At 46.6% G+C, this 26,279-nt stretch overlaps 1 protein-coding gene across 1 annotated transcript in view; it reads left to right on the top strand.

Moving 5' to 3' along the window:
* TMEFF1 (transmembrane protein with EGF like and two follistatin like domains 1) overlaps positions 1-26,279 on the top strand; it is a 436,679-nt gene that overhangs the window by 329,180 nt on the left and 81,220 nt on the right. Inside the window, exon 5 of the mRNA XM_033930653.1 lies at positions 8,253-8,349. Coding sequence (XP_033786544.1) covers positions 8,253-8,349 — 97 coding nt within the window. The remainder of the gene's footprint in view (positions 1-8,252; positions 8,350-26,279) is intronic.

Below are 26,279 nucleotides of genomic sequence, written 5' to 3'. Positions count from 1 at the left end.
GTTTAGGCAGGGGTTCTGTAAAAGATGTCTGACTTCTAGGCATCATTTAGACGTGCTGTGTAGAATCGCTGTTTAGGTTATGCATGGGTCCTAGCGTCATTTAATGACGTAATCGCATTTTAGCATCGTGATGTCATCAGAACAGTGATTTTTACATTAAAATTGTATTTTGCAAGATGGCATGCATGAGGCAGCCCAATTTTACAGAACCTGACTCCAGGCTGCTGGCCAGGCTCTTCCTCCCCTGGAAGCACCTCTATTTTATTTATTTATCTTTTAGTTATTATACCATTTTTAGTTATATACCGCTTATATCCTAAGTGGTATATATCCTTATTATATAAATCTAATTTCCAAAAGGTTATATAAACCTCATGTCCAAAAGGTTAAGAAAATAAAAGGAGATACCCTACTCACAATGGCTGTGTTTCAGAGCAAGTGGATATGTCTGGTGCACAATCTTGACATTATTGTGACATCATCAATATGCACCCAGATGGCAGAATGTCACTAAAAAATAAGAATATGTGCTGGGATATCTAAGCATACTTGGGATTTGAACCCATGACCTTTGGAAGATGGAACCATGCCTTTAACCACTGAGCATTAGGTAGACATGTTAGCACGCTCAGCAGCATGCAATTCTGTAAATGGACATTATTTTGAAGCCACACCCACGTCTATCCTGTTAGGCGTGACTTTTTCCAATAGGCGTCCAGAAATTGTGGATGTCTATTTTGAGAATCGTGTCCAGTGTTTGGACGTCTAATTCCAATTAATGCTTGTTAAAATCATTAGTTGAATTTATTATCCATTTTATTTGGATGCCTAAGTCGACAGACGTCCACACTGTGGACGCTTAAAGTTAGACGTCCTTTACAGAATTTGGCCCTTAGGGTCCAGTCTCTGGAGGCTAGAGTAGCAGACTTGGAGGAGCTGAGGCACAGAAAAATTTATAACGGAGGCTTACAGGAGTAAAGGAGGCCCGTCCTGTAAGCAGTCAGCCAGTGTCGGAGCCTGTCCTCTCTGGCGTCTCGCGGCACACCTGGAATCTGCCAAAGCCCACAGTTTTCAATACACTGAAATAGAGAGTTACATTAGGACAAAAATTCTACCCATGCCCAGCAGTCTCTTATGCAGGCCTGCACATCTCCGGTCCGCGAGGGCCGAATCCAGTCAGGTTTTTGGGATTTCCCCAGTGAATTTGCATGAGATCTGTTTGCCTGCCCTGCTTCCATTGAATGCATATTGATCTCATGCATATTCATTTGGGAAATCCTGAAAACCTGGCCTGGCGAGGGCCGAAGTTGTGCAGTCCTGCACTAATGGAATCTAACCAAACCCACCAATATCCCCTAAGATCCATTCCATCCCTACCCATCCCCGCAATTCATCTCTCCCATCCGTACCGACACCCAAAGGAGTAGAAACTATTACTTACTCTATTTATTCAATTTTTTTAGTCCAGGTTACAAATCAGGTACTCGAGCATTTTCCCTGTCCTGGCAGGCTCACAGTCTACCTGATGTACCTGAGGCGATGGAGGATTAAGAGAATTGTCCAGGGTCACAAGGAGCAGCACATGGGTTGAACCCAGTGGCATAGCGAGGGTGAGAAGCACCCAGGGCAGTGGCACCCCTCCCCCACCCTCTTCTCCACCCCCTACCCCATCCATTCCTTCCCCGCCCCCTTCTGCCACGCACATGCGCCCCTTCCCTTTCCCCGTACCTCTTTAATGTTCCCGACCTGAGCAGCAACCCTAACCTGCTGCTCGCACCAGCGTTGGCTCTTCTTCTGATGTCACTTCCTAGGCACGGGTCCAGGAAGTGACGTCAGAAGGAGAACTGATGCTGGCGCGAGCAGCAGGTTTGGGGTTGCTGCTCATGCCACGAACATCAAAGCGGTACGAGGGAAGGGGCGCGTGCAGTAGTGGAGGGCTGAGGAAGGAGCGGGATGTGCAGCCCCCTGCCCCCCTCCCTTACTACACCACTGGTTGAACCCACAACCTCAGTGTGCTGAGGCTGTAGCTCTAACCTTCACACTCTCCCTCCATTTCTTCCTGACCCATACAGCCTCCCTTAGTTTTCGGGATTTACTATTCAACCAATGAGCATTCCAAGCCTCAGTGTAGTGTTTCAGCTGCTTCTCTGGACATTCTGAGCTTCATTGTGGCCCTCCAGTTGTTTCTGTCAGTGCATTCCAAGCTTCATTCTAGCATCATCAAAGATTTTGACTACCCTCCCACGAGAATCCCGTGAACAACTTTTTCCATCCCCCGTGGAATCCCAGGGGGTTCCATGGGATTCCTGTGATCTTCATTTCCATGCAGCTCTCTATTTTGAAGACGTGAATTAACATGTGGATAAAGATGAGCTGGTTGATGTAGTGTATTGAGATTTGCGTGATTCTGGTTATTGGGAATACAGGTGCAATAGGAAAAAACTAATACTCTTGCAGTGCCCAGTGGGCAACATTTAACAGGGTGGCATGGCCATTTTCTGAGGCCACCCTATTAAATACCCGCTCGGCAACACGAGATTATTATTTTTCCTATTGTACTTGCATTCCCACAGTCAGGGCCATACAAAATTCCCAGCAGTGGTGACTCAAATAAAATTTCTCTCGAAAGTTTGCTACAGATTTCAAATGAGCCAAGAGCTCTTTTGTATCCATAGTGAACCTTAGTGCACAACAATTTCACAGGTTAGTGCACCAGCCTCTTTGCATGAAGAATGGCACGAACAAACTCAGAGCTTGAAAATACAAATCTAAATGAAATGCTTAATGAAGCTCTTTCCTGCTTTGTCAGTCACATAAAGCAACTGAAATACTGCAGCAAACCAGAGAGATAATGGCTATTATTTTAGGAACATATTCACATATAAATACTGGTAATGGCATTTACATACGTATGTTGCTGTGGTAACGTGAACGAGGATGGGCCCTGAGCCCAGGTAAGATAAGAGTCACACAGCAGTTGCAGATGAAAGAAAATACTATTTATTATAAGTACGGGTCCTGTTCTATTCACAGGTAGGAAAGAGAAAATAAAAAATGTTCTTTAAATGTAACAAGGTTCTCCAGTGGCCTGCTCCTACTGGATTAGTGAATGACACGGGGACCGTTTACCGTGGTAAACTGTGGTCACCGCAGTAAATCCGCAGGAATGGAGACATTTGCAACTGGTTTACCTCAGGAATGGGGACAAGACCTTTTACCGTCCCATGGGAGCGGTGAAAAGTCTTGCTCCTGTGGTAAAAAAATTGCACCCGTGTCAGACTCGACATCTCCTCCCCAGTTCCTCTTGCGCCTATTTTATCTTCAGGAGCCAGCCATGCCACGATGAAGACATTCCATACATTACTGTCTCTCATCATGGTAGCACACTTTACTTGTCTCTAGCCTAGTTACCCAGCATAAAATCTGTTTTACTACTTGGGATCTAACTAGGTATGGTAATTCTTATGTTATGGCAGCCATGGGAGGCGGTAGGTGAGGGATTTTCACCTCCAAAATGAAATCAGGTTAAAAATACGGCCTCACTATACAACTGGTGGCATTTACGTACATGCATAGGTTTGTAGGGGGAGCTACTCATGGAAGTGACGTCACTTATGGTTCTCTTCAGTCATTGTTACGTTTGTCTTTAAAATTACATGTACTCCCCATTTTTATTGTACATTGCCTAGAAATTATGACAGGCGATTAATCAAAATTTTAATAAACTTGAAACTCACATGGTGCCACTTCCACGTGTAAATGCTGCCACTTCTTTGTGGAAGGTACTAAGTTTTTGCCATTCATTTTCTGTAAAATAGTTGTTCCTACTGCAGATACTGGCAAATACACAGACATGCTAGTAGGTATTGTAGACAAGACTCTATACTGGCAGATCTTTTTCTAAAATGCCAATAGAATTAAGCATGTCCCAACATGGAATTTTTAAAAGATAAGCGAAGGATAATGAAAATGAAAAAAGGAATACGACGACTGCCCTAAGAGGAAAGGCTAAAGCGGCTAGGGCTCTTCAGCTTAGAGAAGAGATGGCTTAGGGGAAATATGATAGAGGTCTATAAAATACTGAGTGGAGTGGAAAAGGTAGATGTGAATCTCGTTTACTCTTTCTGAAAATACTAGGCCTATGGGGTATGTGATGAAGCTGCTAAGTAATAGATTTAAAACAAACCGGAGAATAAGTTTCTTCACTCAATTTGTAATTAAACTCTGGAATTTTTTGCTGGAAAATGTGGTAAAAGCAGTTAGTTTAGCAGGGTTTAAAAAGGTTTAGATAATTTCCTAAAACAAAGGTCCAAAAGCCATTATTGCGATGGCTTGGAGAAATCCATTGCTTATTCTTAGGATAAGCATCATAAAATCTATTTTACTCCTTGGGATCTTGCCAGGTACTTGTGACCTAGGTTGGTCACTGTTGGAAACAAGATCTTGGGCTTGATGGACATTCAGAACTAGATGCACTAAACAGGATTGGTAAGACCGCGTGGGTCTGCTCCAAACTGATTTGTGGCTGATTCTAAAAGAGCTATTGATGCACTAAAAATTTTGCTTGCAAATGATTTGTGCAGAAGTTTGTCATAATCCCCATCTCCCCATCTGATTGATTGCTGTGAGAGCGACTCTCACACATGCGCAGAGCTGGCAAGGGTAGCCCGAACAGCTGAGAGACAAAGAAAGCCCCAAAGCTGCCTCCTGTCACTCAGCTGTTTGGGCCAGGAAACATGTCTTTTTTTCTTCTTCTTCTTTTTTTTAAGTAGGCACAGATGTCGTGTGTGTGTTATACATGCACAATATCTGCCCCATCAAAAAAAATAAAAGGAAAAAAGCCCTCCCCCCCCCCCAACAGATGATGGCCCTTCCCAACTGCAGTGGGAGCTCACGGCAGCCATTTTTGGCACGGGGCAGGAGCATAGGAAGATCGCTCCTGTCTGAGGCAGAGATATTATTTGCGATTTTTCAATATTTGCGGGCCGGCTCTGCCCCTAACCCCTGCGAATATGGAGGGAGCAGTGTACATTAATCACTCGGGTAATTTGCATAAGGTTTTAATATTAAATAGCTAATTTGCATGGCTAGATTAGAAAATGGGTGAATGAGGCAAAAAACACACGGTGAGCTGTTTTGTGCATCGGATCAGCAAATGTGTTCATTGCTAAAGCAGTCAAAACTGCTAGGCCTCTAGGCATCTAGACCTCAGTCTGACCCAGTAAGGCAACTCTTATGGATATCTCAGTTCTTATCTTAACAATGTACTCTTAATGAGGAGTGAAGTGTATCACCCAATATTTCTAAAAATACAACTTCACTGAAGACCAATGCCACAGGCAACAAACATAGCTGCCAGAAGATGCTGAAGCTTTATCCTTCTGGCTTATTGATGCCGATAAGAAAATTGTTCTTTAAGATTGTGATGTTGCCATAGCACTGGTTTTTAGCAAAGCTTTATGTTTAGAGCTATACTGTAGGTCAATGTTCCTTCTAAGCCAGGAAAGCAGATGTGCAAGTCATGATGTGTTCTCAGCAGCAGTTGGTTTGGGCTGGACTGACATGTGGTAGCAGTGGGAAGGTAGCAAAGACAAGCAATTTTTGAAAATTATGCCAAATTATATTTAAAAATTGAGCAGTTAAATTATTTCTATTGAACTGGAAAGAAAATATAAAGCTGTACATAAAATATATGTATGCTCATATACATATTAAAACATTTTTCAATTGTGTTAGTACCAGTCTCCGGTTTCCATCATTTCCCCTTTTACTTCCCCACTTCCATCATTTCTCTCCTCTCTGTCTATCCCCCCCCCCAACATCTTATCTCTCTCTTCCCCACTTCTATACAGCATCAGCCCCCTCTCTTTCTCTCCCCTTCCATCCATATCTTCCTCTTGTTTGTCTATCTACCATCCAGTGTCGGCAACCTCTCTTGTCTCTCCCCCACTTCCATATAGCATTTGCTATGCCTTCTCTCTCCTTTCCATCCAGCATCTTCCACCTTTGTCTCTTCCCCACACCATCTGCCCTCTTCCAGGATCTGTCATCTACCTCCCCCATCCCCTTCTATAAAACATCTGCCTTCTCTCTCCCTTTTCATCAGTGTCTCATAGTGTGTCCCTCCTTCCATACAACATCAGCCCCCTCTCTTATTCCATCCAGTATCTTCCTGTTTCTCACCTCCTCCCCCTTTCATCAGATCTCCCTTCTGTCTCTTCCCCATCAGACACCCAGCTGCTGCTGCTGCTGCTCCTTGTGCCGTGCACCAAGAGCAGCACTTCCCCTCCTACCTCCTATGGCCACCCCAGCTACTGCTGCTGCTTCTCTAAATCTTCCTTTTGTTATAGCAATACTGTACATTCATCCTTAAGAGGCTAGGGAGCCTCAGAATGCCATTATGGTAACAGCACTCACGATGGTAGCAGCCCTCATGGGTCCCCGTCTCCTCCTGTTTTCTTTAAATTTTCTAATTTTACATATTGTTTATAAATTTAATATTTAATTCATTTCATTGCTTTGTCTCATTTTAGTTAATAAATATGCATAAATATTATGCTTTAAGCGATTGCTGTTCAAAAAGTTACTTATCTCAAAGCACCACCTCGTACTCCGAGCCCCGTTTCAAAAATGTTTTCATCAGGGAGCGGGGTGCCGACCTAACTGAAGATTTCCACAACTATTCAAATAGATGGAGCGCTTATATATATTTAAAAGTAGCCCCTATCTAGTTTTGGCTTCTCTAAATCAGCAGCAACAGTGGCAAAACAGCTGACCTCACTCTCTTGCAGGGTCGCAATCACAGCCTCAGCCTGCACAGCTGCGGGTCATGCCCCTCTGTAGTCCTCTTCCGGTTCCGGGTCAGAGCCAGCAGCTGATCTTAACAGCAGAAGCGGCCAGGATAGTAGTGGGAGGGAATTTGGGAAAGCACTGCTCTTGCTGTGCGGCACTTCTGAATTGCTGCGGCCGTGCGGCATAGAGAGAACATTGCTGTAAATCAACGCTGATCTCTCCATTCGCCCCCAGATTCTTTATATGGTGCACACTACACAATTTAATTAAGTAACTAGTCAATTAACCCCCACAATGGAACACTAATAATTAATTATTGGCATTGGCAACAATTTAGATTTAGGCGCGCATCTTGCTAAGCAATGCGCATGTATAGCGTGCAACTGAAAAAGGGGTGTGGTCGCAGGAGGAACAAGGGCAGGTCGGGGTGCTCACTAAAGATGAGCACACTATTTAGAATTTGGGGGATCCGCGCCTAATATACATATGATGATTTACAACAGGTTTCAGTTGCTGTAAATCCTCGCACTCAAAGCTGGGCACAGATCCCGGCGCTATGGACTATTCTATAAACAACGCCCAACTCACAGCACCATTTACAGAAAAGTGCCGGACACTCATTATTTTCAGCATCTAAATTTGGGTACCATTTACAGCACCTAGTCCTCCATGTGCAATGTGGATTTTATATCCAAAGGCAGTGTCATAGTAAGGAGGGGCAGACCACCCCAGGCACCATCTTCACGGGGATGCCGGCGCCTCATCTCTGCCCCCCGCATAGCTCTTTAAATGTTCATCGGCGCAAGCAGCGTCTTCCACCTGTTGCTTGCATCGGCCTCAGCTCCCTTCTGATGTCACTTCCTGATCGTGGGACCAGGATGTGACATCAGGGATCTGAGGACAGCATGAGCAGCAGGTGAAACGTTTCAAGAGGTACACAGGGGGCAGGCACTCAAGCGGTGGGGAAGAGCGGGGGGGGGGGGGGGCATACGGATTGTGCAGCCAGTTTCAGGATAGCTTTGGAAAATGCACCATAAGTTTCTGTTAACAGTGCCTTTAGTGGGCAGTAACAAACCCGGTAGAGGATTGGCCAGTTTCCATGTATACGGAACACTTAAGGGGTGGAGCTCCCCACGGACATGTTTGTGAAGCCGCTTGGACGCTGGGCAGAGTAGAGCACACATTTGGGAGTTTTTGTATATCCTGAAATATCCAACACCGGCAAAACACTGGCCATCGTTGATGTAAGACCAACTCCACAACAGAGATAAGTACATCTTTAAGCGTTTGCACTGTCAGAGATGGTTATAATGGTTTGCCATATGATGCTCTAGATAACTCTGCTGTCTAAGGAGTGTGTTATTTTGATATAAGGGAGTTATATATTCAGATTCATTTGAACACCCTTATGAGCTGTGGTAGGTTCATCTTGTATTAACAGTGCTGCCTTGTTTTGTTAGAATATGAAGGATCGGGGTCAGAGGTGCACAGAAAGCACTCCAAGTGCGGGGCCTGCAAATACGGTGCCGAGTGTGATGAAGACGCAGAAGATATTGGGTGAGTGATGTTTTTCATTTCATTGCCTGTTTACGACTCTGGATGCTTGGACAATGATATGACACTGCACGTTCTGAGGAAGACCTCTAGCATTTTACTGAATACAAGACTGTGTACCAGGCCATTCTTATCTAAATCAAGGAACGTGAGGCACTGGAATGGTCTGCCTTCATATTTCATTTAAACACATAACAAAGGGCTACGGAGATGAGGTATGTAGGTCACCCCTTCTTTGGTTACTATAAGAAATTTTTATGCTTTCTTTTCCAGTATTAAGAAAATTGGTTAAAATTCTGTTTTGGCATGGGTGAGCTGTTGGGTTATTTTGTTTTATTTAACCCTGGAAACAGGAGAAAAAAAAGGAGAAAAATCCTCACGGCAGTTTATAGCAAAAAGATAAATGCTGGCTTTTACTAAACTGTGGTAGAACTTCTTACCATGGGCTGCCAAAGTAAATACTCTGACACTAAATAGGAATTGAATGTGCGTCGGAGCATTTACCTCGCCGGCCCGCGGTTTAGTAAAAGGAGCCCCAAAAAAGTAGGTGTAAAAACTCAGAGGACTTGATTCTAGAAATGGCACTGTAAGTTACCGGTAGGTAAATCCAAGTAGTGTGAAAGTCACTCAATTTGAAAAGTTTTAAATAACCGTAAAAAATATATAGAAAAGTTAACTAGCTAGCTTATGTACGAAAATAATAATATATTAAAACATAACATTTTTTTGTAGGACTTTAGAAGAAACACTTGTTGGACTTGTTGTATACCACAGTGTCTTATCAATAGTCCAATTTTTTGAATTAGTGAAAGTGCAAACTGGGCTTTGAAACTACATTAAGGGCTCCTTTTAGGAAGGTGTGCTACGGGTTTTACCGCACGCACCGGATTAGTTCACACTAGCCAAAAATCTACTGCCTGCTCAAAAGGAGGCAGTAGCGGCCAGCGCACGCGACATTTTAGCGCACACTATTCTGCATGTTAAGGCCCTAGCACGCCTTTGTAAATGGAGCCCTAAATCTTCATTAAATATCTTCAATTAATATCCTTCAATATCTTTTTTCTTCAGTTAAATATCAGTTAATAGTAAGCAGTTTTGCCAACTTAGCTTTGTGGTCACGTCAGGGAGGGAATAAATAAGTCGACACGATCATGTTTCGCCACCAGGGCTGTCTCAAGGCTCTCTCTCCCCTTTATTCTTTCAACTGCTTGTCAAGGCGAAACATGATCGTGTCAGCTTGTTTATTCTCTCCCCGACACAACCACAAAGCTAAGTTGGCAAAACCTGCTTACTATTAACTGATATTTAACTGAAGAAAAAAGATATTTAAGGATATTAATTGAAGATATTTAATGAAGACTTACTGACTGTTTTACAAAGCTGCACTAGCGGCTGGCCTGCAGAAACAGCCCCGAAGCCCTTTAAATCTCTATGGGCTTTGGGGCCGTTACCGTGCAACAGCCGCTAGTGCAGCTTTGTGAAACAGGCCCTTAATGTAGTTTCAAAGCCCAGTTTGCACTTTCACTATTAAAAATTCAGAAAATTGGACTATTGATAATACACTGTGGTATACAAGTCCAACAAGTGTTTCTTCTAAAGTCCTACAAAAAATGTTATGCTTTAATATACAGTGGTACCTCGGTTTACGAGTGCACTGGTTTGCGAGTGTTTTGCAAGACGAGCAAAACATTTGCAAAATCGGTGCCTCGGAAACCGAGCATGGCTCGATTTACGAACACCCCCCCCTGCGATCTGGCAACCCCCCCCTGCCTCGAACCGGTACCCCCCACCCGCCACGATCCGACCCCCCCCAACACGATTGGGCACCCTCCCGCCACGATCCGACTTCCCCCCCGACATAATTGGGCACCCCCCCGACGGTTCTTACCCTCATCTGGGCACTCTTGAAGCTCGGCCTCCTCGTCTGCTGGGCCTTGAGCATCTGAGCATGCTCAAGCCTGCGAGTTCACGTTCACGTTCAGAACGTGAATTCTCAGGCCTTGAGCATGCTCAGATGCTCAAGGCCCAGCAGACGAGGAGGCTGAGCTTCAAGAGTGCCCAGATAAGGGTAAGAACCGTCGGGGGGGGGGGTGCCCAATTGTGTCGGGGGATGTCGGATCGTGGCGGGAGGTGCCCAATCGTGGCGGGGGGGGTCGGATTGTGGCGGGGGGGTGCCGGTTCGAGGCAGGGGGGGTGCCGGATTGCAGGGGGGGCCTTCGAGGGGAGCAATGCCGGTTTTCGGGGGGGGGGGGGAACGCATCAAAGCGAGTTTCCATTATTTTCTATGGGGAAACTCGCTTTGATAAACGAGCATTTTGGATTACGAGCATGCTCCTGAAATGGATTATACTCGTAATCCAAGGTACTACTGTATTTGATTCCCGTACATAAGCTAGCTAGTTAACTTTACTGTAAGTGAGGTGACACAAGGCGCCATTCCACCACCTAAATTAATTGTTTAAATTGGTTTTAATCAGCGCAGTAATTGACCACGCTGTTAAAAGCTGATTAAAAGCTCGTTAAAAAAATAGGCATCAGTAGATGCCTACAAAGGTAGGCGTCGCAATCATGTCTAAGGAGACGCCTAAGGTCAAAGTTGGCAATGTTAGGGGCAGAGATGACTTCAGGCACCATTAGATGCAATTCTCAAAAGAACTTAGGCACCTGCAATTTGGGCCAGTAAAACCCTGGCTTACATTGCAGACGCCTACGTTTTGTGGTAGATGCTATTAGCCACGACTCTTTAGACGGCATCTAAGCATTATTGACATGCGGCCAGCGCTGGTTTTTTTTTGGGCAACTAAAGATTTAAGCATTGTTTACAGAATCTGGCCCAGAATGCCTCTAGTTAATAGTAGAATTATATAGAGGCAGAGTCTTTTGCTCACAGGGACATCGAAGAAAGGAGACTTTTCTTCTAAAATTGTCTATAATTACATTTTTAGAAGAAGAGTCTTCTTTCTTCGATGTCCCTGTGAACTAAAGACTCCCTCTCTACAAGTTCTACCTTCGACTGCAGGCATTCTGAGTTTTTACACCTCACTTTTTTTTTTTTTAACCCTGATTCATTGATATGACTTAAAAATACTCCAATTATATTGAAATATTTTTATGAAGAGTTGCCATTTTTTTCACTCAGGTGAGACTCTTAAAGTGTAGAAAACAGTTAGATGTATTCAGTATCTGCAAGCTTTTTGCAGTGTCTGAGTCAATAACCTGACAATTGTAACACTATACAACAGGGACATTATAAGAAGTTTCTGGATATTTGGGAACCATTGACAAAATATTGCAAAGAGTGATTTTTGTTGATTTTGCCCCTTGATCATGCACATCCAGGGTGGGGGTGGGGGGTGTTGGAAAATCTTTTTAATCTTTAATTTGAGTGCAATTTTTGAATATGAAGATGGGGGGTGTTATATGTATTTGTCATAGATTACAATTTGATTGAATTTAGATGCTATTATAGTGTAATATGATTGTATAATATGTTACACTTATTTTGGGTTTCAAAATGAATAAAGATAATTTTAAAAATAAAAAAATTGGTAATTCCTGCTGATCTTACTAAAATCCAATGGCTTGATATTTGTGATCATCTCTGGGAAAAGGTGACTACAACAGCGGAAACAAAATGTCGAGAATGGCAGATTTTTCACGTCATGGATCCAAACGCAGTGTACAAAAGTTTACATGTTTGAACTTCTGTAATTTATTTTTATTTTTTCACATAAAAGGATGGAGTTTGGACTCCTGTATTATTTATTTATTTCTATTAATTGACAGTACGTCATCTTTCTCTTAACTTCAGCCTGAAAAGGTCTATATCCTTTTTTTTTAAGAAAATCAATAGGTTTGATATTGATTTGAATTTTTTTCACTGATGGCACTCAATTGATGGTCTATCCTGTATATTAACTGACCATGTAGCTGCTGTAATTAACTTAAATCCATACCCTGAGTCCACATTCTGAGACAGGAGAGACAAATCATAACACCACTAAGTTAAAGTCAAATTCTAATAGAACCGCTGCCTTATAGAGGCCTAGAAAGCATAAACCATTGATTGTCCTTCTACATAGAAACATGATGGCAGATAAAGGTCATCCCATCCGCAGTAACCATTATCTCTTTCTCTCTCTAAGAGATCTCACATGCCTATCCCGGGCCCTCTTGAATTCAGACACAGTCTCTGTTTCCACCACCTCTTCTGGGAGACTGTTCCACGCATCTACCACGCTTTCCGTAAAAAAGTGTTTCCTCAGATTACTCCGGAGCCTATCACCTCTTAACTTCATCCTATGCCCTCTCATTGCAGAGTTTCCTTTCAAATGAAAGAGACTCGACCCTTGCATATTTATATTATGTAGGTATTTAAACGACTATCATAGCTCCCCTCTCCCGCCTTTCCTCCAAAGTATACAGATTAAGATCTTTAAGTCTGTCCCTTATCGCCTTATCATGAAGACCACACACCATTGTAGTAGCCTTCCTCTGGACCGACTCCATCCTTTTTATATCTTTTTGAAGGTGCGGCCTCCAGAATTGTACATAATATTCTAAATGAGGTCTCACCAAAGTCTTATACAGGGGTATCAATAACTCCTTTTCCCTACTGGCCATACCTCTCCCTATGCACCCTAGCATCCGTCTAGCTTTCGCACACACCTTTTCAACCTGTTTGGCCACCTTAAGATCATCACATACATTAAACCCTTCAGATATTTTTAGCACGGTTAAGGGTGGAAAACATTTTCGATAGTTCTTTTACTTGAGTAAATTTGGGTATATCTGGAAAAAGGCTTTTCAAAATTGTGTTCCCCATCATCTACACCTTTTTCTTATATATATTTTTTCAAGAACTGCATCAAGTGCCAGATCTTTTATGCTTTGCAAGCTTTATTTTTTTGAATACTTTACAAATATATAGCCAAATCATCAACAGGGGGATTATATAGGCTCATAAAAATAGAAGCACGCTTGAAGCTTCAGCTCAGGTACAAAGGTTCTAGCTCTCTCTGCAGAAAATGTCTCCTGATTTTCATTTTGACTTGACTGAATGGGAGGAATAGCAGAGCCCTGAGCAGATGGTCTCCACAAACTGCACACCATGATTGAGAATTAATGTACCAAAGTATGCAAATTGGTACACTGTGTAACATCCCTTTCTATATATGCCAAGAGAAAATAGGCAAGGAGGGCACTTTAAAAACCTAATACATATTTTATAGTTAACTTTGTTTGCATTTCATGACTAACAAATAATTAGGAAAGACATTGCAGGATATCCTTGACAGGTCCTATGAATAAACTAAGCCCTGAAGGACACACTTAATCACAAAACTTTGTCATTGTAGTTCGCCTTATTTACTCCCAGCAGTAGATCTGCTAATTCCATAAATCTAGATCATAAGAAGGAGCAAGGCAGGATGAGAGGACAGAGGAAAGGCAGGGAAGGAATCTCACAAAATATTTCACTTACCGCCCCTTTTCAAAACTGTAGCGCGTTTTTTTTTTTTAGTGTCGGCCACGGCGGTAACAGCTCCGTCGCTCATAGAATTCCTATGAGTGTCGGAACTATTACCGCTGCGGCCAGCGCTAAAAACCGCGCTACAGGTTTGTAAATGGGGGGTAGGTTTAGTGTGCGTAAAATAAGTCCTTTCCTTTCTCTTTAGTTTGACTCATGTCCTTTCTATTTTATTTTTATCACATTGATTTTTCATATGCGCTGTTTATAAATAGCATACATAAAGGAGCTGTTTGTACTAAAGGATGTTATGCCCTAATACGAGGGGCCACTGTAAAGTTCTCAGCCCAACCAAGAAGAGAACGATGTGGAGCCATGAAACTTACCACTTGTTCTTTCACTTCATTTCGTATGTGAGCTTTTGGTGTTGCTGTTTTGCATTGTAGCAAGTTTACACAGAGACTTTTGGTCAGCGATTACCTCCGATTTACACAAGCCCATTTTTATTTTTGTTTGCAGTTTAATTTGATACCTTGTCAACCTGTGACCCCCGATGAAGGCGTGCTAACCGAAACACAGACTGTGGCGGGTCCCTTGGTTTGTTTAAAGGTGGTAACATTAACTGCAATCAATAATTGATATAATAAACATAGCCTGCATCTTGTACGTTTGCAGTTTTTCTTTGTGCTGTTTCTTCCTCACTGCATTGTGTTGGATTTTCTTTTTGGTTTTCGTGCTGTTTTGGTGTCACCATTTCAGCACAGAATTAAGGCTATAAGAATTTTGAGTGGCCCAATCCATGCACAAATTTAGGCCTGGTTTTCCTTGGCTTAAATAGGTACTCCTAAAAGTTACTCCTAAAAGTGACGCACGCAGGCGCTAATCATGATTCCATAAACTGCATAACTTTTATAAAATCATACCAAGCACCATCCTTAGTGATGCAGATTTTTGAGGCACCATGTATGAAATATGGCCTGTAGGCAGGCAGATATGTGAGCGAATCCAAAGTAGTAGTGCCAATTAACATCAATAATTGATTGTTGACCCCTTGTTAACTGATTAGTTTGTATATGCATCTGCCCTGAATGCCCAAATTTCGTCAACCTACGAGGGGCCGCTGAAAAGTTCTCATATCATTGAAATGAAAAGTGTCAAGAAAAGTGTGGAATAACTTGTAGGTTTTATGGCTCCACATCATTCTCTTCTTAGGAAAGGCTTCCCTAAATCAAACACGAAAACAAAGGTACTCAATTTCCGGGGCACAGACTTCGCACGCATGGGAGATTTTGTCCATCGGACGCTGCAGGACCAAGCGGAGACCGATGATGTAGAAGCTAAGTGGTTAACACTGAAATCAACCATACATGAAGCAACTAGCCGCTTCATAAAATCAGTAAATAAACAACAAAGAAACAATAAACCCCAATGGTTCACCGCGGAGATCTCGCACCTCATTAAGGAGAAGAAAAAAGCGTTTCTCTCCTACAAGCGCACGGAGAAAAGAGAGGCCCAGGTCTACAGCGGTCAAAATGGCAGTTAGGGAGGCAAAACTTTGAGTGGAAGAAATTCTGGCAAAAAACATTAAACAGGGGGACAAATCCTTCTTCAGGTATATTAGTAACAGAAAAAGGAACACAGGCGGGATAGTACGCCTTAGAAGACCGGATGGAAATTACGTGGAAGCAGATTCCGATAAAGCCGAACTACTGAATGAATACTTCTGTTTAGTCTTCACCTGTGAGGCACCGGGACACGGTCCGCAGTTGAAGGCAACACAAAGCACAGAAGACCCGTTTCAGAATTTTGAGTTCACACCAGGTGAAGTTTACAGTGAACTGGCAAGACTCAAGGTGAACAAAGCCATGGGACCAGACAATTTGCACCCAAGAGTGCTCAGAGAATTGAGCGATGGCCTGGCGAAACCGTTGGCTGAGCTATTCAATCTCTCCCTAAGTAAGGGGAAAGTTCCCCTGGACTGGAAATTAGCTAATGTCGTTCCTCTGCATAAAAAGGGTTGCAGGGCAGAGGCTGCGAATTATAGACCGGTGAGTCTCACATCAATAGTGTGCAAACTCATGGAAACACTAATTAAAAGCAAATTGGACATGATCTTGAATGAAGGGAATCTTTGGGATCCCAGTCAGCATGGATTCACCAAGGGTAGGTCCTGTCAATCCAATCTCATCAGCTTCTTTGACTGGGTAACAAGAAAGTTGGACTTGGGAGAGTCTTTGGACATTGTGTACCTGGACTTCAGTAAAGCTTTTGACAGTGTCCCACACCGCAGGCTGCTAAGCAAGATGGAATCGATGGGGTTAGGAGAGACACTAAGTGCATGGGTCAATGATTGGCTGAGTGGCAGACTTCAGAGGGTGGTGGTTAATGGTACCCTCTCTAAAACATCGGAGGTGACCAGTGGAGTGCCGCAGGGCTCGGTCCTGGGTCCACTCCTTTTCAACATATTCATAGGGGATCTGACTCAAGGGCTTCAAGGCAAAATAACACTATTCGCCGATGACGCCAAACTATATAATATAGTAAGTGAATGCAGTTTACAGAATTATATGGCGCAGGACCTGCTTACATTGGAAAGTTGGTCCTCAACCTGGCAGCTAGGCTTCAATGCTAAGAAATGTAAGGTCATGCACCTCAGAAGCAGAAATCAAGTTTCAAGTTTCAAGTTTATTCATTATTTGATTGATCGCCTATCATAATTACTAAGCGATTTACATATACAAAGAATACAGGATAAAACAATAACAATAATATAACTAAAAATATAAAAATCATTTAAATACAAGACAAATTACTACAGGAAACAATAGGATAGAGGGGAAAGAAATACACTTTATAATAGGAAAGAAGAGAACATTGAGGGTAAATTACAAAAGGAAAGGTAAAATCCATGCAGGACGTACTTCTTGAATGGAGAAACTTTAACTAGGACTTCAGCAGAATGAGATTTAGGAGTAATCATCAGTGCAGACATGAAAACTGCCAATCAAGTGGAGAAGGCTTCATCTAAGGCAAGGCAGATATTGAGTTGTATCAATAGAAGTTTCGTCAGCCGAAAGCCTAAAGTCATAATGCCGTTGTACAGGGCTATGGTGAGACCTCATCTGTAGTACTGTGTGCAATTCTGGAGGCCACATTACAGTAAAGATGTGCGCAGAATTGAATCGGTTCAGCGGACGGCCACCAGGATGATCTCGGGGCTCAAGGGTCTCTCGTATGAAGAGAGACTGAACAAATTGCAGCTCTACACTCTCGAGGAACGTAGGGAGAGGGGAGACATGATCGAAACATTTAAGTACCTTACGGGACGTGTCGAAGTGGAAGATGATATTTTCTTTCTCAAGGGACCCTCGGCCACAAGAGGGCACCCGCTCAAACTCAGGGGCGGAAAATTTCATGGCGACACCAGAAAGTATTTCTTCACAGAGAGAGTGGTTGATCATTGGAACAAGCTTCCAGTGCAGGTGATCGAGGCAGACAGCGTGCCAGACTTTAAGAATAAATGGGATACCCATGTGGGATCCCTATGAGGGTCAACATTAGAAAATTGGGTCATTAGGGCATAGACAGGGGGTGGGTAAGCAGAGTGGGCAGACTTGATGGGCTGTAGCCCTTTTCTGCCGTCATCTTCTATGTTTCTATGTTCTTGGCTGAGCTGAAAACTTTTCAGTGGCTCCTCGTATTGTGATGTCATAATGTCTCATTCCACCAATGCCTAAGAGCCAACTTCATTGGTGATGTCACAATGGTTTGGTTTCCTTATACTTGTGCCCATTTGCTAGATGCATTTGCCTCATTGAAATTAAGTGTCAAGAAAAGTGTGGAATAACTTGTAAGTTTCATGGCTCCATATCATTCTCTTCTTGGCTGGGCTGAGATCTTTTCAGTGGGCCTTTGTACATATATAGCAGAATATATTTTGCGGTGTTTTGCCTGTTAGTGTGCACCAAACCTGACGTTAGCTATTTCTTGAAAAAATTTAAAAAATTTAAATTGAATCAGGTTGGGCAGACTGGATGGACCATTCAGGTCTTTATCTGCCGTCATCTACGTTATTATCCCAGGACAAGCAGGCATGATATTCTCACATGTGGGGTGACGTCATCTACGGAGCCCCAGCGCGGACAGCTTTTCAAGCAAACTTGCTAGAAGTTTCAAGTTTGCACACTGCACCACGCATGTGCATGCCTTCTGCCCACTAGAGGGCGCATCCCACCTCGTGGTCCTCAGTTCAATTTTTTCCGCGGAGCAAGAAAGCCCTGTGGATCTGAGCTCCAGTGTTTTGCCTTCTAGCTGCCGCGTTTAGTTTGTTGTTTTTTCATCGAATTAGTTCGCGGTGCTGCTTTCGTTCTGTTCTTTTCTTAAAAAAAAAAAAAAAAAATATTTTGTTTTTCGTTGGGCTCCGGGGGCTCCCAGAAGCCGTGGCCGCGGGACGTTGGTCGTTCCCGGCCTTCTTCTTTTTCTTCGTTGATGTCCCGTCCTGTTACGGGATTCAAAAAGTGCAGCCGGTGTGAGAGGTTACTTTCCATCACTGACCCTCACCGGTGGTGCATTGTCTGTCTTGGGCCCGAACATCCGACAGCGTCGTGTGATCGCTGTGCAACTTTCCAAAACAGGGCCCTCCGTCGCCGAAAGGCCAGAATGGCTGAATTGTTCGCCGTCGACACGCCGCCTAAGGCCTCGACGTCGGCCTCGGCTTCGGCCCCGGCCTTGACCTCGGCCTCGGCGTCCTCGGGGGCCTCGGCTTCGCCTCGGCCCTCGTCTTCGAAGGCGTCGTCAGCGAAGCCAGCTTCGGGTAAGTCCTCTGTTCCATCCCCTTCAGCAAAGAAGCCATCCTCGACTCAGGCTAAGGCGGGTGGGTCGACCCCGGCCCCGCATCGGACCTCGACTTCGCACACCCCGAGGGAATACTCGAGACCGAGGTCGCCCTCCAGGGAGTGTGCCCCGGACTCGGAACTCCCCACCTTCGTGGGGATTCCGGCCTTCCAGGATCTCCTTCGAGCCCTGATCTCATCGGAGCTGTCGGGAGCCCTGGAAGTGTTGCAGCGTGCTGCGGTTCCGGCGGCCTCGACCTCGGCCGGGGCGCCTTCGGTCTCGGAGGCCCCGGCCTCGGCCCCCTCGACCTCGGGAGCCCCGGCCTCGGCGACCTCGGTCTCGGGCACTGTGGCCCCGTTCACCTCGGTCTCGGCCCCGCCCCTGACCTCGACCTCGGGGGAGCCTCCTGAGCGTAGTGTGAGACCCAAAGAAAAGTTGCGCAGAGTGCGCCGTCTTTCCTCCTCGTCCTCCGGGTCTTCCCGGGACGCCTCGCCCTCGACGCGGCCTCGGACGAGGCGCCGATCGAGGAAATCTAAGCGGCCCCGAGGCTCGCCTCGGCGCGATCGTTCCTCGTCGTTCGGGGGCGAGGCGCTGCAGGTGTCGGAGTTGCGCCTCGACAACCCGAGGCTCCTCCGCTCACCTCGTGGGAAGTCTTCCCGTGCCGCCTCACCGAGGAAATGGGAGAGTGTTCCACGGACCCCGGGGTCCTCGCCCAAGGGTTCTGCGAGGAGGATAATTTCCCCTTCCCCCTCGAGGGCCTTGGAGAGAGGATCCTGGGATTCGGGATCTGTTAGGGATCCTCATTATTCTCATGAGGCCTCCCCCCTCTCCTCGGTGGGGCGGTCGAGAACCCCGTCTCCCCAGGCTAGGCCGTCCTCATTTTCATCCTTTGTTCAGGACATGGCCCAAGCCCTGGGGATTGACCTGATGGTAGGTTCTCAGTATTCCAAAGAATTTTTGGAGGAACAGGACCTTCCCACTCCTCCTAGAGAGGTGCCTAGACTCCCTCTCAACAGTGTCCTTCTGCAGACCTGGCTGAAGAACTTGTCAAACCCTCTTACAGTCACGTCTGTGCCTTCTAAAATGGAGTCGAAGTATAGGACGATTCCCCCTAAAGGGTTCGATAAAGCGCAGCTCTCCCACCAGTCTCTTCTGGTGGAGTCTGCTCTTAAAAAATCACAGCCCTCACGGGTTTCTGCGGCGGTTCCACCCGGCAGGGAGGGGCGGACCCTGGACAAGTTTGGCCGTCGCCTCTATTCAAATTCCCTGATGGCCACCAGGGTTCTAAATTACGCCTTCACCTTTTCCTCCTATTTGCGTGGTATGGTGAAGGACCTTCCTCAATATCGAAACTCGTTACCGGACTCCCAAAGAGCAGGATTCGAGAAGTTTATGTCCAACCTGTCTCAATTGCGGTTGTACCTATTCCATGCAGTGTACGACGCCTTTGAGCTGGTTTCGAGGGTGTCGGCCTTCGCGGTGGCCATGCGCCGCTTGGCCTGGCTTCGCACCCTCGACATGGACCCAAACCTGCAGGAACGTCTTGCAGACTTGCCTTGTGTGGGGTCCGAGTTATTTGACGAGTCATTGGATGCGGCGACCAAGCGGTTGTCGGAGCAGGAGCGCTCTTTAGCATCCCTGGTCCGCCCCAAACCTAGGCCCCCGCCGCAGAAACCTTTCCGGCCTCCGCCGCGCCGATACCCTCAGAAGTCGACCCCGGCTTTCTCGAGACCGCCTCCGAGACGTCCGTCTCAGCGAGGCAGAGGGGGACAAACCCAAGCCCCGGCGCATGGCCCTTCTAAGCCCGCGCCTTCCTTTTGACGGGCTGAGCGGACGGGGCGGGTTCCCCTCCGCACTTTCACAGAAACCCCTTCCTATCGGGGGGCGTCTTCGGTCCTTCCGGGAGGCATGGACCGGGATTACCTCAGACGCTTGGGTGCTCCGGATCGTCTCCGAGGGCTACTCGCTCAACTTTGTGTCCTCGCCGCCGGACAGTCCCCCAAGTTTAGTCTCTTGCAACCGTTCGCAGCTACCGACCCTTCTGACCGAAGCCAAAGCCCTCTTGAAGCTTCGGGCGGTCGAGCCGGTCCCCAAGGACCAGTGGGGTACGGGGTTTTACTCCCGTTACTTTTTGGTCCCAAAAAAGACCGGGGACCTGCGCCCCATACTGGACCTCAGGAAGCTCAACAAATTCCTGGTCCGGGAGAAGTTTCGAATGCTATCTCTCCCGGTTTTGTATCCTCTCTTGGAGGAAGGGGACTGGATGTGCTCCCTCGACCTGAAGGAAGCGTATACCCATGTTCCGGTGCACCCCGCCTGCCGAAGATTTTTACGTTTCCAGGTGGGGGACCTCCACCTCCAGTACAGGGTACTGCCCTTCGGCCTGGCCGCGTCCCCACGAGTATTCACGAAGTGCATGGTGGTGGTTGCGGCAGCCCTGAGGTCTCGTGGGCTCCATGTGTTCCCTTACCTGGACGATTGGCTCATCAAAGCCCCGACCAGGGAGGGGGTTATCTCAGCGACCCGACAGTCTATTGCCTTCCTGCAAACTCTCGGGTTCGAGATAAACTTTCCAAAGTCTCAGTTGAGGCCGGCTCAGTCTCTTCAATTCATAGGTGCGGTGCTGGACACGGTGCGCCTGCGCTCCTACCTTCCGACCCAGCGGTTGGAAGCCTTAGTACGGATGGGCCGCCAGGTCTCTCAACTATCGATGGTGTCGGCCAAGCGCATGATGATGCTGCTCGGTCATATGGCCTCGACGGTACACGTCACGCCGTTTGCGAGGCTGCATCTGAGGATCCCTCAGTGGACCCTCGCGTCCCAGTGGCGTCAGGAGTGCGATCCGGTGTCTCGCCTCATTTCGGTGACTCCGCTTTTGCGGAAATCGCTGCGTTGGTGGACAGACTCTTCAAATCTGTCCATGGGGCTACTGTTTCGCACTCCTCCTTTTCGCAAGGTCCTGACCACGGACTCCTCGGAGTACGCGTGGGGAGCCCACCTCGACGGTCTTCGCACGCAGGGCCTGTGGTCGGCAGAGGACCGTCGGTGTCATATCAACGTGCTAGAGCTTCGAGCCATCTTCCTAGCACTTCGAGCCTTCGTTCACATATTGCAGGACCAGGTGGTCCTCGTCCGCACGGACAATCAGGTGGCAATGTACTATGTGAACAAGCAGGGGGGAACGGGGTCTTGGCCCCGCTGTTCCGAGGCTCTTCGCCTTTGGGAGTGGGCGGTCTCCCGGAACATCTTCCTCCGGGCGGTCTACATCCAAGGAGAACTGAATTGTCTGGCGGACAAACTCAGTCGACTCCTGCAACCGCACGAGTGGACTCTACACTCAGCAGTTCTGCACGAGGTTTTCGCTCGCTGGGGAACGCCACAGGTGGATCTGTTTGCCTCTCCGGAGACACACAAACTACCACTGTATTGTTCTCGGATGTACTCGCGGGATCGTCTGGAGGCGGATGCCTTCCTTCTCGATTGGGAAGGGAGGTTCCTGTATGCATTCCCTCCTTTCCCTCTAATCATGCGAACGTTAGTACATCTAAAATCGTCCACAGCCACGATGATTCTCATAGCACCTCGATGGCCGCGTCAGCACTGGTTCTCCCTGCTGCTTCAGCTCAGTGCCAGGGAGCCTCTTCTTCTGCCTGTCTTTCCTTCTCTGCTGTCTCAGAGTCAAGGATCCATGTTACATCCCAATCTGCAGTCATTGCACCTGACAGCTTGGTTTCTTGTTCCCTGACTCCTCCGGATCTGTCTCAATCGGTGAGGGAGGTGTTGGAAGCCTCCCGCAAGATCTCGACGAGGCTTTGCTATTCGCAGAAATGGACCAGGTTTTCCACCTGGTGCTCGTCTTTTCACCTAGATCCGGTATCGGTTCCGGTATCCTCGGTCTTGGACTATTTATTCCATTTGTCGCGCTCTGGCTTGAAAACCACTTCGGTGCGTGTTCATCTTAGTGCGATTTCTGCTTTCCACCAACATCTGGATGGACGCCCTCTGTCACTCCATCCCTTGGTGACACGCTTCATGAAAGGGTTACTCAGGGTTTGTCCCCCTCTTAAGCCTCCTTCTGTCGTGTGGAATTTGAATGTGGTTTTAGCTCAACTGATGAAACCCCCTTTTGAGCCACTCAACAAGTCCCTCTTGAAATTTCTGACTTGGAAGGTGGTGTTTCTGATTGCCCTCACCTCCGCTAGGCGGATTGGGGAGTTGCAAGCCTTGGTGGCGGATCCCCCTTTCACCGTCTTCCATCATGACAAGGTGGTTCTCCGCACCCATCCTAAGTTTGTCCCTAAAGTTGTTTCTGATTTCCACCTCAATCAGTCCATTGTCCTTCCTGTGTTCTTTCCTAAGCCCCACTCCCATCCTGGCGAGACGGCGCTTCACACGCTTGACTGTAAGAGGGCGTTGGCGTATTACCTTCAACGCACCAAGTCTCATCGGAAGGTCCCTCAATTGTTTTTGTCCTTCGATCCCAATCGGTTAGGGCATCCAGTTTCCAAGCGCACTCTGTCTAACTGGTTGGCTGCTTGCATTTCCTTTTGCTATGCTCAGGCTGGCCTTCCTCCCCCGGGTCGAGTCACGGGGCACAAGGTCCGAGCGATGGCAGCTTCGATAGCCTTCCTCCGATCCACTCCGATGGAGGACATATGTAAGGCTGCCACTTGGTCTTCGGTTCATACATTCACCTCTCATTACTGTCTGGACACTTTATCCAGGAGTGACGGCCGGTTTGGCCAGTCAGTTTTGCAAAATCTGTTTTCCTAAATTGCCATCCTCCCACCTGCCCTTTTTTGGTTGGCTTGGAGGTCACCCACATGTGAGAATATCATGCCTGCTTGTCCTGGGATAAAGCACAGTTACTTACCGTAACAGGTGTTATCCAGGGACAGCAGGCATATATTCTCACAACCCGCCCGCCTCCCCGGGGATGGCTTCTATGCTAGTTATGGAACTGAGGACCACGAGGTGGGATGCGCCCTCTAGTGGGCAGAAGGCATGCACATGCGTGGTGCAGTGTGCAAACTTGAAACTTCTAGCAAGTTTGCTTGAAAAGCTGTCCGCGCTGGGGCTCCGTAGATGACGTCACCCCACATGTGAGAATATATGCCTGCTGTCCCTGGATAACACCTGTTACGGTAAGTAACTGCTTTATGTTACTATGGAGGGGGCCTATCATGGGTGGAGAATGGAAATGGAAGCGATCACTACCAGGATAACACATGGTTTACACAGGAGCCCTTAGCACCACCTAAATAGAAGGCAATTAAGGCTCTTGTATTACATTTTTGCAGGTACTAGGCGGTGATGCAAACATTAGTGCACGACCTGTAAAAGACAAAGAAAAAACCTGGAAAATACGCTGCAGTAAATCTAGGCTTTGTGCACTGGAAAGTCCTATGTTAGGACTAAGCCCAGATTTTAAAGCCCTTTAGCAACCAAAATGTCAGATGCAGCAAAACAAAATGTTGGGGGGGGGGGAGGTGGGGGGTGTCAGTTATTTCATTTAGATCAGGGGTTTTCAAGCCAATCCTCAGGACACACCCAGCTAGTCAGGTTTTTAGAATATCTACAATGATATTCAGTGGCGTATCTACAATGAGATACAGTGGCGTTGGGTGGCAAGTCAAATGCGCGCAGACAATTCAGCACAAGACAATTCAGCGCTTGTGCTCAGACGTCTTGCGCTCACTTGTCTTGCGCTCACTTGTCTTTGCGCATTTGGCCGCGCGTATTTGTCTTGCGCGCAGTTGATTATGAACTGTGGTGTAGTAAGGGGGTGCGGGGGGAGGGGTCTGCCCTGGGCGCGGCCTTCCTCGTGGCACCGACACCCCTACTCCTCTCTGCCCCCCTCCACAAGCGCCCCTTTCCCGTACCTTTTTAGCTTTGGCGTGAGCAGCAATAAAGTTGCCCACGTCGGCGTCAGCGCTTTCTCTGACATCACTTCCGGGTGGAAGTGACATCAGAGAGAGAGCAATGAAGTCGATGCAGGCAGCAACTTCAGCGCTGTTTGCGCCAAACTTAAAATGGTACAGGGAAGGGGCACGTGCAGCAGGAGGGTTGGGAGAGGGGCGCCACTGCTTGAGATATGCAAATCTATCTCATACATATTTATTGTGGCTATCCTGAAAACCTGACCGGCTAGGTGTTTCCCGAGGGCTGAGTTGAGAGCCACTGATTTAGAAAATGACAAGGAACGATATATTAAAAATATCTGTGACTGAAATCCAAAATATTTGTATGCCTCCTGCAATTTAACTTCCACATCCAGTTCCTATCGCAGTCAAACGTCATAGGATGCCTGCTCCTCTGGCACTGTAGTATCTCTTTTATTCACATTAATCACAATTTGAAGGATTCTATGGAGCTTTTTTTCCCCCCATTAGTTACTATTTATCACATTTAGCAGTGACAGTATTTCAAAGGCAAGCATGCTGTCAGCCATGGAATGGAAGGACATGGCTTGTCAGCCTCAGCAGGAAATAAGGAAGAACTGTCTTTTATATTTGCTGATAATGCTTGGGGTTCTGTGGATTCCATGAAAGAATAAGCTGAATCGAAATAGATAAGGAAGTGAGCACGCTATGATGGCAATTCTATAAAGAAGGGCCAAGATCACATGTAAATGACCAAAATACAAGCATATATGCGCATATGTATGCGTTATAAAGTGGCGTCTAAATGTGGCGGCATGCAATAAGAAGATGGACAGGCACATGGGGAGAGTGTGGGTATTTGCACAATTATGCACATAAATTATAGCGTACTTTAATTTGCATGCATTTATTAGCAATCCTGGTGCAAGCACTTACATCAGCTCGATGACTGGCTACTTTCCTTTTTTAAATAGGCCTCTTCTTGGTACCTAAAACTTGGTGCTCCTTTTTTAGAATTACCCTCTACATGGGCCAAATGATCTCTGGCTGCTGTCACGAAAAGATGGAGGGTTGATGGCTGTTCATATACTCAACCACAGTGCAAGTATTAACCAAGACCTGAGAAAAAAATGGAAAAATAATAAGACTTAAAACCAGTATCCTTAAAAAAGGAGTCGTTGAAAGGCCTTTGGCTCAGTACTTACTAGTGCTGCCTGATTCACGATTCAAATTGATTCATCGATTCACTTTGGGTGAATCAATTCGAATCGATTTAACATAACAAAAAATCGGCTTCCCAATTCGGCTGACCCTCGCCCCCTAAAGCAGGAGTGGCAGCGCTGCTCTTTCTGGCCGGCCGCTGCCGCACCTGCTTTAGAGGCGAAGGGGGAGGGTCAGTTGGGAAGTGCTGCTATCCGGCTTACCCTACCCCCCCCCCCCGGCATCTGTTTCCCTCCTCTGGCGTTCGGCTTCCCACTCCTGGCCTCCCACTTCCCCCTGGCCTCCCCACACCGTTTACCGTTGAGGAACAGCCTGCAGATAAGATCGCAATGCTAACGATCTTTCCACTGCTTCGGAGCTGTTTCCTCCGCGATCCTGCCTGTTCCTCAATGGTGCAGGGAGGCCAGGGGGGAAGCCGGCCACCAGTGGGAGGCCAGGGGGAACACACAGGCCTTCCGGGGGGAACAGGCAGGCAAGCCTTCAGGGTGGGAGGTGGGACAGGCCTTCAGGGGGAACAGGCAGGCAAGCCT

Source organism: Geotrypetes seraphini, chromosome 2 (assembly GCF_902459505.1).
Source record: "Geotrypetes seraphini chromosome 2, aGeoSer1.1, whole genome shotgun sequence".
NCBI lineage: Eukaryota > Metazoa > Chordata > Amphibia > Gymnophiona > Dermophiidae > Geotrypetes > Geotrypetes seraphini.
The sequence above is the reverse complement of the archived record's forward strand: the minus strand, read 5'-3'. Positions and strand labels throughout refer to the sequence as shown.